At 43.2% G+C, this 19,127-nt stretch overlaps 1 protein-coding gene across 1 annotated transcript in view; it reads right to left on the reverse strand.

Annotated features, from left to right (window-relative positions):
- The window catches only part of RORB (RAR related orphan receptor B), a 206,919-nt gene that overhangs the window by 43,847 nt on the left and 143,945 nt on the right, over positions 1-19,127 (reverse strand). Inside the window, exons 2-4 of the mRNA XM_019517454.1 lie at positions 18,563-18,648; positions 12,467-12,608; positions 8,432-8,833 (exon numbers count right to left, since the gene is read on the reverse strand). Coding sequence (XP_019372999.1) covers positions 8,432-8,833; positions 12,467-12,608; positions 18,563-18,648 — 630 coding nt within the window. The remainder of the gene's footprint in view (positions 1-8,431; positions 8,834-12,466; positions 12,609-18,562; positions 18,649-19,127) is intronic.

Genomic DNA, 19,127 nt, shown 5'->3' on the forward strand with positions numbered 1-19,127 from the left:
AATAAAAAAGGGGGGTTTTTTTTTTTTTTTTTTTTTTTTACAGTCACTACTACTGAAAAGCTGTACAAGAACAAACTCCTCTAAAATGGTGCCTGTAGTCAAAAGGTTATGGAAATTATGAAAAACCTTCTTCTGTTTCAATTCATACAGATATTTAATCCATGAATTATAACATTGGTTTTAGGTTCAGAACTCAGCATGTCAAAGCAACATTTTGTCTTTCCTAATAAATATCTGCCTGGCATAAGTTTCTTTGAAAGATTCATAAAACTTAGTGACCAAATTTGAATTTCATAATCAAATCTGATAGGCTTGCAATGGTTTCAGTCTTTGCACTGAAAATTTAGTATAGTTCCAATCACAGTTCAGAATCATTAAGCATTAAGATCCCCCTTTCAAAGCGATGCTGAATTTGATGGCCCTGAACACACGACACTTTTACACTTGCATCACAGATGTATTTTGCTCAAGGATCTGAAGGGGACAGACAAGCATCTGTGATCTGTTACTGTACAGTAGTAGCTGCTTACAGCAGGCACTTTTGCAGGGTCACGCTACTAAATAATGGGAAGCCGGTAATGGTCTGTTGCCTATAACAAATGGTTATCCCACCAACACATGACACTTACAACAGTGCAACCCTGATGAAGTTTTACCCCAGCTTTTCTCAGTGTAATTTGATACTGTTTTCAAGTAGTTGATACTGTTGTAGTAATATTTATCATGTGTCTTCCTTGTTTAAACCTGGTATAAAAGCAGATTATGCAGATTATGTAGATACAGATTTATGAATCCAAGTCCTAGGTGGCTAATAATCTTTGAACAGATGTACTGTTTGAGTCTGAAACCCATCCAGATTCAAGTTAACTCACAGTCCTTCAGCATCGCAGGATGCTTTGCACCTTCCTTGCAGTGTGAGTGGGATAGCCTTAGCTCAAACTGTCTGCTCCAGTCAAGCAGTGAGGTATGCTTTAGCACTGTCCCCTCCTCACCTCAGTTTCTGGCCTGGGCCACTGCAGGCATGTGGCTGCATTTCTAGAATCAAAAGTGAATGTCTGTACACTTCATAATTGGTTCAATCTATGGAGTTTAGACTAACCTGCAAAGATGGAATTGATTCAGCCTTGGACTTTTTGACTGTTTGTGCTTAGCCATAAAAGTTTAATTTTACCATGCCTCATAGTATAATATTGTCTTAAAACTACTGGGCATTGGTTTTGAAATGTAAAACTGTAAAAGTGAACATGACACAGGACTGAAATGATTCTACATTTCCATTAATAATTCTAATGGATGTGAAGTTACATTTAGACTTCAGTGGAGATTTTAAAAGAATTATTAATAGCATGGATTTTAAAGAAAAAAAAATGGCCGGACGAACTTGATTGATTATCTATGTATTACCAAATTAGTACATGAAGAAAGGAACTCATAAGATGTATAAAGTATTTGATAAAGCGTCTAATGAAATCTTATGTATAAAATTAAATCAAATTGGCTTGGAAATGAGCAGTATTAAATGGATGGCAAACTAGCTGATAGACCACAAACAAAAAATAAACACTAAAGTAATTTATGCAATTGCAGTGACTTGTTTAGTCAGGTGCAGCAGGGACCATTGTTGGATCTTGTTTTACAAGTATTTAACATTTTCATTAATAATCTGGAAGAGCAGGTTCACAGCATGTTAATTACATGAGCAGATAATTCTAAATTGAGAGGACTTGCAAATATCAGTGAGAGGAGAGACATAATATAAAAGGACCAAAACAAATTAGAATTATGGGGATGAGAAAGAAAAATGAAATCCAACCTCAAAAATATGCAAGCTAATGTATCTTGACAAAATAGCCCCAAAGAAGAAATTTGATGTTTCATAATAAACCACAATACAATTGAAAGAGATTGAGTGGCTACAGTAAACAACAAATTTGAGATTAGTTGGCTTATAAAGTGGAGGGAAAAAAAGGCCAGGTTGATTCTGGACTTCCCCTGAAGAGTCAATATATCTCAGAGAGATGTAAAGCAATTTAATGGAGCTTGAAGCAATGAATCCACATAGGAGAAAGCTGAAGGACAGATTTATCAAGTAAAACTGAAAATGAATGTGTATGGTATTAATTGGTTAGCTGACAATTAAGGTGAGGCTTTAGAAACTAGAAATATTTGAAGAATGAAAATACCAGAAAATATTTATTCTGAAAATGTTCTTAACCATAAGAAGTTCTAGGATATCTCCAAAGAGGAGGAGATTTAATGGGGCATTTATGTCACTTGGGATATTTAGAAGCAGACTGAGTAAATCACTAGAGAGTATACTGCAGGAAGCAATCTTCATTGGCACTGAGATCAGCTTAACACATCTCTCTTTATAGGCCATGATTAGCCCTCCATTTCCAAGCCCCTCCTGGACCCACCAACTGCCCCTGACCTGCTAGCCTCCCCACGGCCACAACAGACTGAATTAGGTAAACTGCCTAAACCAAAAAGAGTCATGCAAATGCTTGTTTGCACCCACTGTCTTTTTAAATACAATGAACTTGCTGTCAGTGGAGTGATGGCAATTTACACTATCTAAAGATCTGGCCCTAAGAGTGTATCCAATAAGTAATTGCAATGAATAGACCATAGGTAAAACATTTTAAGCATGTAAATGATTTAGCAGTCTAGGTTCTGCTTTCAAAAGAAACTTAGGAAGCAAAGTCTCACTGAATCCAATGTAACTTAGGCTCTAAAGTACCTCATTCACTCTTGAAAATGAAACTCAGAGCCAGTTTTATAAAAGTGTTTATTTAAGTGCTAATGTTCCACCCGATTCTTTTAAAAATGTGTTTTTCAAGTTCTCTAAAGGAGTTAGTAAAAAGAGATTCTAAACATTTTTTTTTAAATAAAATGAGACTGTGCTGTCTTTTCCTATTTTTCTTCCTCAGATTTGGAGCCAATGTAATGCTGCTCAACCACATGAATTCTACCTGCTGAGTTTCCTGTGTCTATCTTTGCCCTTGACAGGAAGCTAAAGCTAAACTGAGGAAATCAGGCAAGCAAGTGGGAGAGTGTTCCCATTCAAAGATCATTCTGGTCCCTGTATCACTGCGTTGGAGATGTAATTGTCTGACGAGTGATATGACAAGAGGGAAAGGAAGTGTAAGGAGAGCTCAGTATAACTTTATGCCAAGAGAGCAAAGAAAGAATAAAGCTTTAGGCAGTAATTACTCAGTGACTCTTTGAGAATAAGTAAGATGTAAACATATGGAAATAAATACAATGTCCTGTTGGCTTCAGTGGTTTTTGGATCACGGTTCTGTGGAATCCAAGAAGCAAAGAGACAGAACAAGATCATTCTCATCTGACTGACCTTCTGTAACATTTCCATTGCACAGCAACTGTCAGTGCCCTGATATGTATGGATGCATATGAACACTGGTTCATGGTTTTTTCTAAACAAATGGGTAGCAGACAGAATGACAGGACAAATTACAGCAGCATCTTAACTCTAATTGGAAGGTCCCTCTTTATATAATAAACACATCACATATACCAAGGCTAGGTACAGATGTTCAGGGAGGTTAGGGGGAGGTTAGATCACATTAAAAATGGCCACCCAATTTAACTTAGTTCACCTAGGTGTGGACATTACCTTTACACTGACCTAACTAGAGGTCTTAGTGTGAACTGTACAGAAGTTCAGAAAGTTTAGATCAGTCTAAAGTTGGCCAACCTGATCTAAGTTAAGTGTACCTCAAAGGTAGTCTAACTTAGATCAGGTCCAGTGAGTCTGATCTAATTGAACTTCTCTACAGTTCTCAGAGCAGCCCCAGGGCTGAGAAAGTCCAGCTACTGGTCCCAGCTTTGGGGCTGCACTTTTCCTACCCATCCCCCTGATACCACACGATTTTTTGGCCCCCTGACCCTTCCTCCAGATGGACAACATCCCACTGAGGACGAGCCAGCTCCATGCCTGCCAAACCCCCCATCCTGAAAGCCACTCCTGGTGCTGAGAGACAAAGTAAGTTGAAGTGGGGGGAGGGGCAGGTGAGCTTGGGTGGGGGTAGGTGGACTGGAGGGGAAGTTCATCTGGGGTGGACGGGATTAGGGGACTAAAAACAGCCTCTGCTTTGGGGGAAGTGTGCCCTTCATCCCCCCAAGACCTCAATGCAGATCCAGCTAGCTCCCCTGATCCTGCCAAAATCTCCCAGATTCCACCAACGTCACCCCATGGACTCTGCTGGCCATCCTGATCCATCCAAGGTCCCTTCATTCCCCACATGGCCCCCCAATCCTGCTAAACCCTCCTGGTCCCCACAAACCACCCCCTTGTGGATACCAGTAGACCTCCTAATCATTCTGAAAGACACTGCATGCCCCCCGATCTCCCCTGCAGACCCTGCTAGCCTTACCAACCCTACAATCCCCCCTGCAGACCCCGCTTGTCCCCCTGATCTCCCTCATTTCCCCCTATGAAGTTTGCTTGCCCCCTGATACCTCCCTGATAGCACTCCCATCCTGACTTAGATTGGGTGGCCAGTACCCTATCAAGGGGGGGGGGAAATGGGATGACTGCCCTGGGCACCAAGTGAAGGGGCACCAACAGGTGTTGGCCAGGGTGGGGTGCAGGATAGAGCTGTGTGAAGCTTGTTTGGGAGGGTGCAGGGACAAGGGGAGCTGCCCTTGAACCTTGGGGAAGCATGGGGGGTGCTCTCTGGATCTGTGCGCAGGGTGAGGGCAGGCTGCCATCGTGGGCTTGCCCTGGGTGCCAAACTTCCTATGGTACTGTAAGTGGCCATTTTTAACTCGCTCTAACCTCCCTGAATGTGTGTAAAGACCCTAAGATGCTGCCTGCTCAGTGTTGCTTTTCTTTTGTTCCCATCCCACACACCTTGAGATAGAGATATAGTCATGTGCCACAGTTATATTCATCAAGATATATTCATACAAGTCAAGGCAATATGCACATGTGATATATCCAGTGCAGGCGCAGAATTCAAGAATTTTTTGAGAATCTATATCCATTAATTTTTTATTGATGTTGTGATTATCCTGTTTTTTCCTCCTTTAAAAAAAAATGTAAAGCCTGTCAGAGAAGCACCCTCTCACCCTCTAATATTATTCTAAGCCACTACTATGCAATATGCATGACTGGTTGTGGTGGGATGGTTCTAGTTAGTAAGGCAGCCTCCTTCTATATAGAACAGAATACCAGTGATTTTGCGTAGGTGTCAATTTGAACCATTTTATTTAGTTAAGAATCCTCTCTAAGGCATGACCAAGAAAATATTATTTTTCACCTGGAATCAGCCTTTTCTGTAGTAACAATGGGGAGCAGGGTTGGTCAGAGTAAAGGCAGATAAAGGCAAGCTAGGCAATTTGTACATCCAATGTATCTAAGCAGTTAATCCAGGGATGAGCAAAATGGTGGATATCGTCAGTGGCTGGGGCTGGGATCTTGCGGTGGTGACAGCATGGGGGCAGCAGATCCCAGCTCTGCCCCAGCTCCAGACCATACTGTCACCACTGCAAGATCCCAGCCCTGGAGCAGCTCCCCACCGAGCCATGCACCCTGCCAGCATTGCTGGGGCTGGTCTCCATGGAAACCCCGGCCCCCGCACTGTCATGGCTTCAGTGCTGCTGGGGTCTCCATGGAAACCAGCAGCAGCAACACGGGCAGGGGCTGCTGGGAAATGGAGTCTGCCATGGGCTCGATCCAGCCCACAGACTGGACTTTGCCTGCCCCTGAGTTAATCTCAAGTATACAAATAACAATTTACTTTGGGCCACACCTCTGCTAACAGTTAATCAGGAGATCAGTGAAATCATTCCATATGCATATCACAGTAGTTGAGATAAGAGATTGCTGCTATTTTAATAAAAAAATACTAGAACAATGCACTTTCAGGACTCTTTGGGTGTGTCCAGACAAGCGCACACAGGCAGCTTGCAGTGATACAGACCCATATGTGGCGCTGCAAACCATATGTGCCACACATGCAGGCATTTGCCGCACTGCTAATTTGCAAAATGGTGGGGGTGTGACAGGAGTATCCATATTGGAGCCTTTCTGGGAGTGGCTCCACCTTCCTGTAATGGGCCAACCGCCTGCTTACTCGTCTGCCACGCCTTGATCTTATTTGATTAGAAGATGGTTGTAATCAGCAGGAGGCTGCCCATTTTTCTGCACCCCGATGACAGGGGGCGCTACCTGCAGCTCCTTTCCTCCCCTACACTGCAGCCCAAGCCTCACAGATGGAGTTGAAGTGGTCTGATAAGTTTTCTTTCTGCGCCCTGATTGGCGCCCCGGGCTTGTCACGCAACCGGCGCCCCTTACTGGCGCCCCGGGCTTGTCACGCAACCGGCGCCCCTCACTGGCGCCCCGGGCTTGTCACGCAACCGGCGCCCCTCACTGGCGCCCCTCTGCTCGCTAGCCCTCTCGGGCCTTTTCTCTGTGCGCTCGCCCCCTTCGGGGCCTCTCTCTGTGCACCCGCCTCTATAGGATCGCCCTCCCCTGGGGCTCATCTCTATAGCATATTCATGTGTGCCTACCCTGGGGCGTAACATGAGCACCCTCCCGGCTTCTTGCCAGTGTCCACACTGGTGCTCCTTGCAACTGGGGCTCAGGTGGCCTTAGCCATGCCTGGCCCCTAAATCCACCATGCCCCTTTCACAGGGCTGGGGTCGGTGGCCCCTGAACGTTGTGCACTCACTGGGCTTCTTGCCTGCACGCCCCTCCCTGGGGTTCTGCCCGCACTAGGGCCTTTCTCTGCACTTGGGGCTCAGGTGGCCACAGCCGTGCCTGGCCCCTAAATCCCCTGCTTGGGTCAACGACTCCTGTGGGGGCTCAGGCAGCCTCGTCCTTACCTGGCCCCCATCCTCTGTGCCCCTTCTCAGGGCTGGGGTAGTGCACCCCTAAATGCGATGCCCTCACTGTCACCGGGGTCCCCACCCCTGTGGAGCCCCGCTGAGGCCTCCTCCAACCCCTATTAGCCTCACCTGATCCTCCGGTCAAAACAGTAAACATAAAACATAAAGTCCCTGGGCTACAACATAAAAACTAGACCGTCCGATCGAACAAAAATCTACTCCCTACTAGAGAGCGAGGGAGTGGGGGAAGAAGGGCTCCACCAACCTCAGCAGTGACCAGGAGATGCTCTCATGGCCAGAGTCCTCCCCTCTGTCTGTCTGGGCTGAGTCCCTACTTCCACAGCTGCTGGAGAGGGACTGCCTTCCTGGCCTCCTACCTGGGCTTAAGAAGGGATAAGCCCTGCCCCTTCCTGGTCAGCTGGTTTTACCAGTTGTCCCGGCAACCAGCACCTGTGCAGCCCTGGTGACTGGCAGCTGAGCCTCCCCCTTTCTGCCACTAGGGGTCTCCCCAGAGCAGTCCCCGCTCTCAGGTGCAGGGCACCGGAGTACACTGCGACAGGGGGTTTTTGACAACAGGAGATCCTGGTGTCAAAAAAACCCATAGCAGAAAAAAGCACGGTGGCACACATGGTGGCAGTGTGGGCTGCCTGAAAGTGGAGCCTGGCTGGCTGGAGCCACATTTTGGCTACCAGCCAGACTCTGCACACCTAGATTGCCACCCCTGGAGCCCCAGGAGGCCCCCAGGACCCTAGGTAAGGATGCTGGGGCCAGCCTGGGTGCAGGCCCCAGCCTCTCCTCCCCTACCCAGGGCAGGAACCGACCCGAGCAGGGTGTGGGGCCTGGGGCAAATCAGCCCATGTGGGGCCCCACCCCTGCTCTGATCCTGTGCATCCGGGACCCGAAGAAGCTACTGCTGCCATTTGCAGTGGCAGCATCAGCGGCAGAGGTTGGCGAGGGATAGTGAGCACCTGGACGCAAAGCTGACAGCGGCAGTGCAGAGTTGCCGTGGCCACTCCACCCAGCTCTGCAGGGCCCCCGAAAGTGTGGGCCTGGGGCAGTCACGCCCTTCCCCCACCCCCCGGGATGGCTCTGCCCAGGGCAACTTGCCCCACACCAGAGCATGAGTGCACAGGCATTCCCCAGAGACAAGTAGCAGCAGCACAACTATGTGCCACTGCTATTTGTCCCTGGGGAAACACATGTGCATGCTCATCTGGACTTGCCCTTTGGGTTGACAAGAATATGTATGACTGTCAGAGAAAATCATTAAGCCTTCATCATAATGAGCTCATTTAAAATAAGATGCCTATTAGTAATCATCAATTGGTTTTGGTAGATTCATCAGCTTCTTTGGTGTTCCAGTTTCAAAAAAACAGTTAACAAATTGCTGAGTTTAAGAAACTTGAGGTTTTGGTAAACCTAATCAACAGCAAAAACCCTAGGCAGCCACCCCCGTGATTCTGAACTGATACTTTCTAATGTCCCAGTTGTGTAGTCTGCCAGTTACAGCTAAATTGCAATGTACATTAACACAATGACATTCAAACAGCAACGAATGCTTGAGGATTTTCCTTACCTATTTCAGTCATGGTTATCCCCGGTGCTAATTGCCCATTGTTGAAAGAGCTATAGGTAAACAAGTTTGGTACAGAAGTGAGGTCATAGATAGGTTCTTGCTTTATCTGTTTGATTCCAGTCATATCTAACCCAGACTGATCTGGGGAGGGCTGGGCAGAATCCACATTGTAATAACCCTCAGACTTCGGCAGGTCAATGACGTGTCCGTTTGAGTAAGTGCCACCAGTTTCGTTGTTCAGGTTGCTCAAGCCATTGCTGATGCTGTTGCTGTATACCCTGGCAAGGGCTTCTGCCTCACCACTCTGCTGCTGCCTTTGCTCCTGCAGTCGCTGCTGGTGCTTCTGCACTTCAGCATATAGGCTATCCCTCTGCTTTTTGGACATCCTTCCAAATTTCACAGCTGAAAGGCAAAGCATAACGCAAACTGTTGCTCTCTTGTCTTAAGTTGTCATGCTGATGTGTTACTTTTAACATTAGGTTAGCTCAGGAAATACCTTTCTACTGAGGAGAACAGAGGTGATACAAAGCTTCAGACAAAAAAGACCTCACAAAGAACGAAGTACTGTACTCTTTGTTCTGCAAGGTGCTAACACTGCTCTATTTTGACAGAAAGGGCCTCAGTCAAACTCACACAAACAACTTAATTCCTTTTGTGAATATTAAAAGACCATGCATTTTTTCCATGCCTCCTCATGTTCACTAAACAACAACCCAGAGGTATATAAAATGTACAGACTTTAGATTTGTATCCTATGTGATTTATCATCTTTCCACAAACCCTTAAACTGTGCACTAACAGGATTAGTACCTTCTGATGAAAAAGACCCCTAAAGCCCTATTATCGCTTCCTTTCAAGGGGTGTTATCTTCACACTCCTATTTTTAAAAGAATGTTACAGGTTAGAGTTAGGACCTAGAGGAAAATAGCAGTTTTGAAGGTAAACATCACAGATGAATGGCACATTTTTCACAAAGGCAGGACTTGGGAACTTACACAATCATATTTATATCATCCACATAGAATATGTGCACGTTCGTTTCCCTTGGTGAGAAAGGAATGAAAGAGCATCATTTCTGGAATAGGTCAAAGTCAGAGTGCAAACCGGATTCTTCATCAACTGAAATCTTTAAATAGGGGTTGAGAACTTACGAAGCTGTGTGTGTACGTTCAGGCACAAGCTATTACACTTGATGAAGGAATTACTGAGTGAGTTTGCAGGAGGTCAGGCTAGATTATCATAATTTTCCCATCTGGTGTTAAAATCTCTGAATTATACTGGGGCAGATCTGGGGAACCTCAGTGCAGAGATGGTAAATTAAGCTTTTACAACAGATGTGGTCACTCAGTCAGGAACATCTAGGTGGAAAAAGAGGATGGAGCCCTGAGGGTTTCCAACAAAGCAAAAGAGAGGAACTGTGAGACACTAGATTATCCCTCTTTGGAGATGTAGTTATGGAATGAAGTATGGAATTGTCCTTTTATCTAGTATGAGGACTGACTACTAAAGCTGCTGAAAGATCTTAAATCTATCTATATATTAAATTCATGTTTAGTGTATTTAAATTCAGCAACATGAATGGAAGTATTTGTTTTGGTGCATACACCATGCTCTGTAAAGAACAACGGTGCCAAATGATTGAAACAGAAGTATGAGTTGGGTCTGGTTCTTTCTTACACTAAGGCCAGTTAACACCTCTGCTCACTGCAGGTTTCCCTGGAGAAGTGTCACGAGCCATCTAGTCTGTGTGAACATAAGTATAACTTGCAGACTGAGGGAAGGTAAAAAGAAAGAAAAAACAGAAATACAATAGACTATAAACTTGCCTTTCCATCCACTGTTGGGGAAGCCTGTCAGTTTATGCTACCATTAATGCAGCCTTGTGAATCTGCCCATTTTGTACTTTATCCTACTTTTACCCTCATTGGATGAGAGCAGGGAGAAAGACTCCACAATGACCTTATTTTGAAAAAGGCAACTGCACATTTTCTTTAATTTTAGGGCCTCAGTAATAGAAACAAACACCCACTGGTTAGCCTCATTATATATTCATTAATTAGATTCTCCAGCTGCTGTCAATTAGCATCCTGCCTCCGCATGATAAAAATGAGTCTACTATATGGCTGAGAGGTAAAATTCACATGTGATTTCTTTGTGAAAAGGGAAAAAAAATCAATAAAAACTATTCAAAACCAGCAAGAACCTTCAATACCATTGTTTATATGAAAGTGTTTATACTCATCAGTGTCAGAAGAAAGCAGCACTATGAAACAAATCCTTTTGCTCAGCTACACTGTGGAAGTCCCAGGGCCACAGACTAAGGACTGTCCTCTGATAGGGTAGGGTCAAAATACTAGCAAATACAAATATCCTTAGGACACCTCAAAGCCCTAAAGTGCAGTCACGGGACACTGTTTTAGGCCGAGAATATACACTGATTAATTATCGAAAGAGGCCAGCTTCAAATCTACCTAGGGTAGAAACAGAAGGCTAAGAACAAAGTATGCTTCATACTAGTGACCAAGCTGACTTTCCTTATTACTTGCTAGACTGAGATACCCTTATTCACAGTGGAAAGCAATTTATACCATGAAATATTCCTATGGAGCAAAGTACTGTTTAAGGTTGTGAACAAGCATTTGCTGTACCCAGTCTATGTGTAGGAGACTTACCTTAAGCCACCTACACCTCGACTGGCAGTAGGCTGTCAGGTTTGGGCATGGGAGGTTGGGTGGAAATAGTACAATCCCAGGGCTGGTGCAAGCAGCTGGGCTTTCCCAGCCTCAGGGCTGTGCTACTCAGGTACAACGGTTTAGATTGGGCATGCCATTTTGGGGGCATTTTAAGCCCTCTGCATATCTGTACAATTGGGCGTTCAGATGTGTACCCTAAGAATAGCACAATTTGAGGCTCGAAGCAATATACAACCCTGGAACATCCTGTGACTGTTAAGATAGTCCGTTATCCGGTGATAGACAAAACTTGTGCACATGTAAATAAATTCAAATGGTATATGTTTTCAAACACTCTCAAGGACATAGTGCCAAAATAATTTACATTGTATTAATTATTAAATTTATTAATAAATTAAGGTATTTTGCCTTCAGAGAGGGATATTTTTGTTTTCTTCTGCATTATTTGACAACTGAAAGGTCACACTGTGGATCTGAGAACAATCCAAAGTAACAGCTGTAGCTGGGGCAGGTAAAAGCTCAGCAGTTTTGCTCAGGTTTCTCTATACAGCTCTGCCATTGCACATCAGTGATGATGATCTACAACGCAGTTCCTGATATTAGTCCCAGACATTTCGTAGTCTCAAGCTGCCAAACAAACCAAATTGTGCCATAGTTTTGGGATGGGAGAGAGGGGTGGGTAGGGGATGGGAAGGGTTGGACGAATACTCATTAAAGACTAAGAGAAGACTCTCTTTGTGAAACTTCACACAGGGGGTTTCACCGGTATAGAAAATGCTTTTTCTTTTGTCGTCCAAAGCTGTGGTATAGCTCTCTTCTACACTGCTCTATAGCTGCACATTGCAGTTCAGAGGTGGATGAAGGGGTCTTTTGTAATGCTATATTTAGTTAAATGCTTTCAGATAATTAAAATTGCTACAAAGATCCATATTTCCTTCAAATGTCATTTAAAAAAAATCAAACTGTCTTAAGCTCTAAGACTTTTGTGAGTCAGGGCTGGTGATACAACAGGACTGCGCACTATTAATGTAAAATGTTGTTGTTGTCAAGTCCAGAATGTGAATCTCCACAAGTGAACCTTTTTTTTTTTTTTGCTTTTGATGAGAATGTCACATTTCATTTCATACTATTGTGTTTCAATCTGACATTACCGTCTATTTTTATGTCATGAAAAATACTCCTGAGTTTAAGGAATGGCAAAGAGCTATGTTTTACAGTGAACGTGTTATAAAGCAGTAAGCTTTTCTTTTTTCTTTCCAGAAATCTGTAGGGGGTTTAAGTAGTCAGCAATGAAGAACACTTTCAAAGGGTTTATCTGTGAAGCAGGAAGCTAAGTCCTTACCATCTCTAGACATTCCTAGGGCAAGACACTTCTGCAGTCGGCAGTGTTGGCAACGATTTCTGTTGGTTCTGTCAATTAAACAGTTTCTCTGCCTTGGGCAGGAGTAAGAGGCATTGTTCTGCTGACTCCTCCTGAAGAATCCCTAGAGAGGAAAAGGGAGAGGGGAAGAATGGGAGAGAATTACCATATACATAGTAGTGTACTACTGCAATTATCTCTCATTCAGTGAAAATGTGTTTATGATGCAACTTTATTGATGCTCTAGTCATATATAACAAAATAAAACAATGTCCATTCCTGATAGGAAAACACTGTATTCAGTAAAGCATATAAATTGATCTCTTTGTCAGAGTGCCAAAAGCAGCATTGAGTAATAAAATACAGTACGTTCTCATTAAAAACTGAACTTAATCAAAACACTCACTCCTAATACAAAGGTGACTTGCATTTGTTACCAGATGACTTATAGCCATTTGCTCTGACCACCTTATTTGTGTTTAGGGAAAAGGGGTTGCTGCTATCAGATGTGGAGGGCTTGCTTATCCATTGACTATATATGGCTGCAGAAGCAATATATTGCTTTTTTCCTTAGGATAATCTGGTGCAAGTAGACTGATCTGGAGGGACCCCACATTCTAGGAGTGAGAGGTAATTCAAATTCAGGCATGTACAAATGCATTAGGATTTAATGACTAAAGTACTGTTAATATGCAAGGGGAAAGAAAAATAATGATTTTAAATACTATCATGGAAAAATACAGAGAACTGTTGCATTAAAGGAATGTGTTACTGTTAGGTAAACACAAAAGAAAATTTAGAAAGCTCTGATTAGGTTCAAAATCATGCATCCATTTTTAATTATTTTTTTTGGTGATTCTGTCTTAATAGAAGGTTGGTGATTTGTTTTATTTTTCCTTTTTCTTTTTTTCCCCTTGGGCTGTTTGACTCTGTGACTGAGGATAAGAAAGCCAGAACCAGAGTTCATGTCTTGAATAGTCACAGACACTGGGACTGGCAACAGCAGGTAGTGTTAGGTTAGGGGTGACAAGAAACGTCAGAAGTGTCAAGAGAAATGGAGCCAGCAGGTAGAGATAAGAAAGGGAGAGCTCTAAATGTTTTTTTTTTCTTTTCTCCAAAGCAAGGAAATGTAAAGAGCACAGGAAAAACAGGGAGTCCAGAAAGAGAAAAACAGAGAGAATTTTATTGGAGAGCCTAGTAGCTTTAGAAACTGGCAACTTCACAGTTCCAAAGTAAAAAAAACGGAGATTTTAACAACTGCAGGAAATCATGAAGAAAAAAACTGTAACATGCAATTAGCACCATTAGGAGCAAGACATGTTAAAATCAGTTGCTGGATACAGTGGCAGCAGGTTAGTTGGGTCATGCTAGGACAGTGTATTAAGCACTTCTGCACTGAATGAGAAAAAGGAAACAATAGTTGATTTTGTTCAATAGCTCCAATAGGTCCAGTATCATTTCAGCAGAGGACTATGGATGACAGCCAGAAGTCATGATGGTGGCAAAAGTTATGAAGTCATGAGAAGTGACAGTGAAGAAACAGGAGATCCAGGAAATGGGTTTTTGAGGTGATATCTTTTACTGGACCAGCTGTATATTTGGCAGAGATCTTAAAAACGCTGTCAGGAACAAGGTAACCTTCCTAAAGTACCTTGTGTCCACAACCTTGTCTAAAATCTTTTCCAGGTATTCACTGTAAGGTCAAATAAAATATTTCACCCCTCCAATCCTTCATTTAGTAAAGACAAGGTTTTTTGGGGGTAAATCTGATATAAAGAACATTTGAATTTTCTTTCAAGTCCTAGTGGAGTGAATGATGACCTAAGGTGACACTTGGACTGGCTAATAGGTCCTGTGTTTCGGTAGACATACCAGCATCCCCTGACTATAAAGTTTTAAAGTCCCATTTCAACTTCCTTACATTGGTTATGTTAGGCAAAATGGCAGGATGGGGCAGGCGGTTCAGAGAAGCCAGAGCTTTCATAGACAACAACCTACTTAGTCAAGAAAACTCAGGCCTCTGAACCAGTTACTTTTTAAGATGCCATCCTGCCATACCTTTTGCCTGACTTTGGATTAACATGGCTAACCACATCTTTACTTATTGATTACTTTAGTCTATTTAATTTATTCTCGGTACCTTTGGGAATGCAACATTCTCTAGGATAGGTACTAATGAATAATTGCAGCTAACTTATCTGTTCTTGAATAACAAAAAGTTTCTTGAAGTCCCGGCTGTGGGTTTAATTTAAGGCTAATTTGTTGCCAACGATGAGATATTTCTTATATGTTTGTTGTACTTTATTGCATATTTCCTTTTTGGCATAAAAAGGGTATTCTGTTTTCAATTTTTGCAATTCCTGTGTGAATAGGGATTTGAATGAATAGATGAATCATATGAAGTCAATGTTATGTTTCAGGCTAACAGTTAAAAAATAAGTTAAAAAAATAACACATCGAGTTTAGAGTGTATTTTAATAGAACATATTTTTTCAGTTAAAAACTTATACTTCACTCACAGGAATTTACCTGGGTCTGTCTTTGTTCTTTTTAGAAAAATCAAGCATTATATTCAAAGTTAGTCTCCGAAATATAATTTATTTCAGGGGCGCAGATCATTTTTTCCCGTTTCCTTCCCTCATTAGATTGAAATGCTTTCTTAGAAAGTATAATATAATTTGCATATTATATCAATGGTATAATATCATACCATAAATAAAAGGAAGAGACGTAGAAAAATTCCTCTTTTGAGTAGTGAAGGCAATGACCCACAGTAATATTCTAAATCTCAACACTGAGTCATTCTTTTGACCTTGGGTAGATAATTTAACTATTTCCTACCTCAGTTGACAGTACTAATCTGTGAAATGTAGATAGATTTTTAAGCCTCTCCCACACTGGAAAAGAGAGGATGAGAAATTGCTAACATTAGTGAAGTCTCTAGCAATAGTAAGATCCAAAGAGACAGGTAAGTTCAAAGGTTAAAATAGGGTGACCGTATTTCCAGCTCCAAAAAAGAGGACACTTGTCACGTGTGTGGGGGGGAGGGGGTATATGATTGTAGGGGCAGTGATATGCTGATGCACTGCCCCTACCCATTCCACTGCCCCTCAATCCCAAGCCACAGCCCCCCAGCCCTGCTGCTGCCCCTTACTCCTGACCCAAAGACTGCTGGCCCTGCCAGTGCCCCTTACTCCCAACCTGCAGCCCCCTGGCACTGCCAGTGCCCCATACTCCTGACCCACAGTCCCTTGCCTGCCCCGGTGCACTTCACTCCCAAGCTACAGCCCCCTGCTCCCTCCAGCCCTGCAGCGTCTCCCAGATGCCCTGCCCCTGTGAGCAAGGGCACTGGCCCTGGTGCTGCCAGCCCAGCCATGCAGCATCCTGAAGTCTCCCCCTCATCACAGCTCTTTGCCCGGTAGGGGGGCAGGCACTTCCTATCTTGCTACAGCCCCAGCACACAGACAGCTTCCCCCAGTGTTGGCAGGCACCTGCCCACCCCCACCCCCATCCCCTACACACACACACACAGAGCCCCCAAGCCTTGCCCCCCCCCCCGTTGCCCCCCATAGACCTATGCGCATTCAGCTTCTGGGGCTGTCCCACCCCTTGCCTGGCTGCATGCCAGCCATGTGCGTGTGTGCCCTGCCTCCAGTCGCTCTCCCCCAACTTGCACCAGTCCCAAGCAGCTCCTTGCTAGGTTAAGCCAGGAAAAACTTCGAAGCTAGGCTGGCCAAAATCCCGGACATTTGATTATATTTTAAAAAAACACCTGCCCAGATGGAGATGGCAGGACCCAAAACGGGACATGTCCAGGAAAACCTGGACATATGGTAACCCTGCGTAAAACCTGCCACAGGGAAACTACTGGCAAAGCTGTCCTTTAAAGCAGTGGTTCTCAACCTTTTTTGTACCAGGACCCATTTGTAAACATCAATGGCCAGTCCTCATGCAGTGCCCCTCACTCCCAACCTGCTGCCCCCCACCCTCAAGCCCCAGCTCCCCAGTGTCAGCCTTCAGCCAGCAAGGTAAAAGCCACAGTCTCCCACATTTTTCTCCTTTAAAGGAGAATCCATTTTTAAAGTTTGTTCGTGACCCTTTCATATATTTTTGCGACCCACTTTTGGGTTGTGACCCACGGGGTGAGAAATGCTGCTTAAAGTATATGGGGCTAGGATTTCACCCAAGGTATCCAGGCATGCTGTGGAATGCAACAGTGCTGTTTGCTTTACATCTTAAAAAACGCGCACACACTTTTCCCCCATGCCGGTGTCGCTCTGATTGGCTAATGCACAGTGTTGCCTTTCTTTCCTATGAGGTTTCTAATCCTGTTGGTGGCCCTAGAGTCCTCACGCCTTATTGTCCTGTGAGTGCAAAGGCCCATTGTGTGTGGTTCTTGTGGAGAGGTGTATGCATGTAAGCCCTCTCTTTCTTGTATATTTGGACACAGCTGAGTTCTTAGTTAATTCCCATTTCTAAAGCATTCAGACAAAGGGAGATATATATGTGCCAGTACTAATGCTGGGCACACGATTAGCATGCAAGCTGAATAACAGTTATTTAAGTGTTGTGAAATGATTTACACAGTCTGAGATAGAGCTAACACCTTAAGAGAGACCTTTGACAAACTGAAACACCTCCCATTGTGGTACTGAATTGGAAATTGACATCTTTTTTCATGACAGTCTCACAAAACAGGATTAGACTAATTGATCTGATACTTTAAAATTGGCACAAAAACAATAGAGCTAACACTTTTAACTGGAAGAGGAGCTTCTTATCTCAGTAAGCAGTCTACACATAGTGCTTAGGGGTATCGTCTCCTCTTGAGGCACACACAAGGGCTACCATTAACACTAATCACATCTACAGGAGACTCTACCCCTTACTGCTGTATACAGGCTGGTTACAGAAACAAGAAGCTTCTTTCTGCTTCAAGCATTTTCTTTTTTATTGTTTTTGTGCCAGTTTTAAAGTATCAGATCAGTTAGTGCAATCTTGTTCTGTGTGATCATCATAAAAGATGCCTATTTCCAGTCCTCTATCACAATAAAGCCATGTCACAATAGGGGGTTGTTTCATTTACAATTGTTAAAGTTTCTGAAAGGGAGGATCTGATCTTTGACAATGGATCACTTCTCAATTTACTGGCATTAAATTAAGCTCTTTATTTTAGAAATGTAGAAATCTGAACTGGGATTTCTTAGACGTTTTAGCCATCATGACACACTAAATACATATCTGGGAAGTCAGCTATTTTACACCCTGAGCACATGTGTGTGTTTACACCTATAAAACATGCACCTACAGGACTGCATCTCCAAAATGAAATGAAGGTACAAGTCAATGGGGCCTTTGCATTTCTGCGTCCCCAAGCATGTCAAAATTGTAAATGCTAACATTTGTATTAGAAAATTTTGGCATGTTGCAAGTGGCAAAACACCTTTACATATGCTAGTCACAGGAGTTTTTTAAACTGGTGGCAACCTTTCCACAATTGCTTTAAGCTAATGTTGCATCCCCAAATCACTGGCACATTACAGGCTCAGTCTGCTTTCTACCCCCTTTCACCTTCCATCCTCTACAAGGAGGGAGGTGCCAGGACCATTTACAGTGCTCCTGAGCTGATGGATTTTTTCTCAGGGCAACTGCAGCTTCATGGGCTCTGAGGAATATAAAAGAGCCAAAGTGAGGACCAAAATCAACTTCTAAATATTTAAAATGGTGCATTTCACATTTAAATCAACTCAACCATGTACATATTGCATCTCAGATAATGCAATAAATTTGCTTTCAAGTTTGTTTGAAGTAAGACAACCCCAACATATTGCAATTAGCATCTGTATTAACATTTATACTGTATCAGTTGTTAATAATTTAAAGTTTCTAGTAATTGTTTGACTGTTGAATAAGGGCAGGTAACTAGTAAAATTAGATGTGAAACACATGCATGTCAGCAAAAGGCATTACAGCCTTTGGCACCCTCTCTTTGAAAGGGTGTCATACTACATTATTATGTACACAGCTGCCTGAGGCTAACTCTGATGCCAGCAACAGAGCTGTATGAAAGTCTCATACCTTACAGCCTTCACATGTGATGACTCCATAGTGTATTCCAGATGACTTATCTCCACAAATTTTGCATGGTATCACTTCAATTTGTGCTGAAAAAGAAAATAAGGGGTTGAAATTGTTGGCTTCTCCTTTTTACTGCAGATGGTAAAGAATTGAGATAGGCAAATATTAATAACACCATCCATCCTTCTGCGAGTACAACGACTCTTTATCATGCATTGTAATTCTAGGTGCTTTCCAGTTTTGACTGGGGCTTTTACCTGGATGACACGTCCAACCCTGTCCTTACTAGGTTGTTCTACGGTTTAAGAGATATCATAATAAAAATGTTTTTTTTAATTTCATTCGCATTATTCCTAGTCATTAGACTACTCTAAACAATGGTCTGTCCTTCTCAGTGTTTATAGACTTCAAGTACTGCGAGACAGTTAACTTGTTCTTTATCACAGTTTGACTCTTCATTTTACAGTCATCGTGTGATGGACTTCCCAATGTAGTTGATATGACATGGTTCATTTAGTGCTACTGCACACAATCCAATGACTTAGGTAAAAGACTCCTATACCAC

The sequence above is a fragment of the Gavialis gangeticus genome, unplaced genomic scaffold, assembly GCF_001723915.1.
Source record: "Gavialis gangeticus isolate Ggan-Ray unplaced genomic scaffold, GavGan_comp1, whole genome shotgun sequence".
Classification (NCBI taxonomy): domain Eukaryota; kingdom Metazoa; phylum Chordata; order Crocodylia; family Gavialidae; genus Gavialis; species Gavialis gangeticus.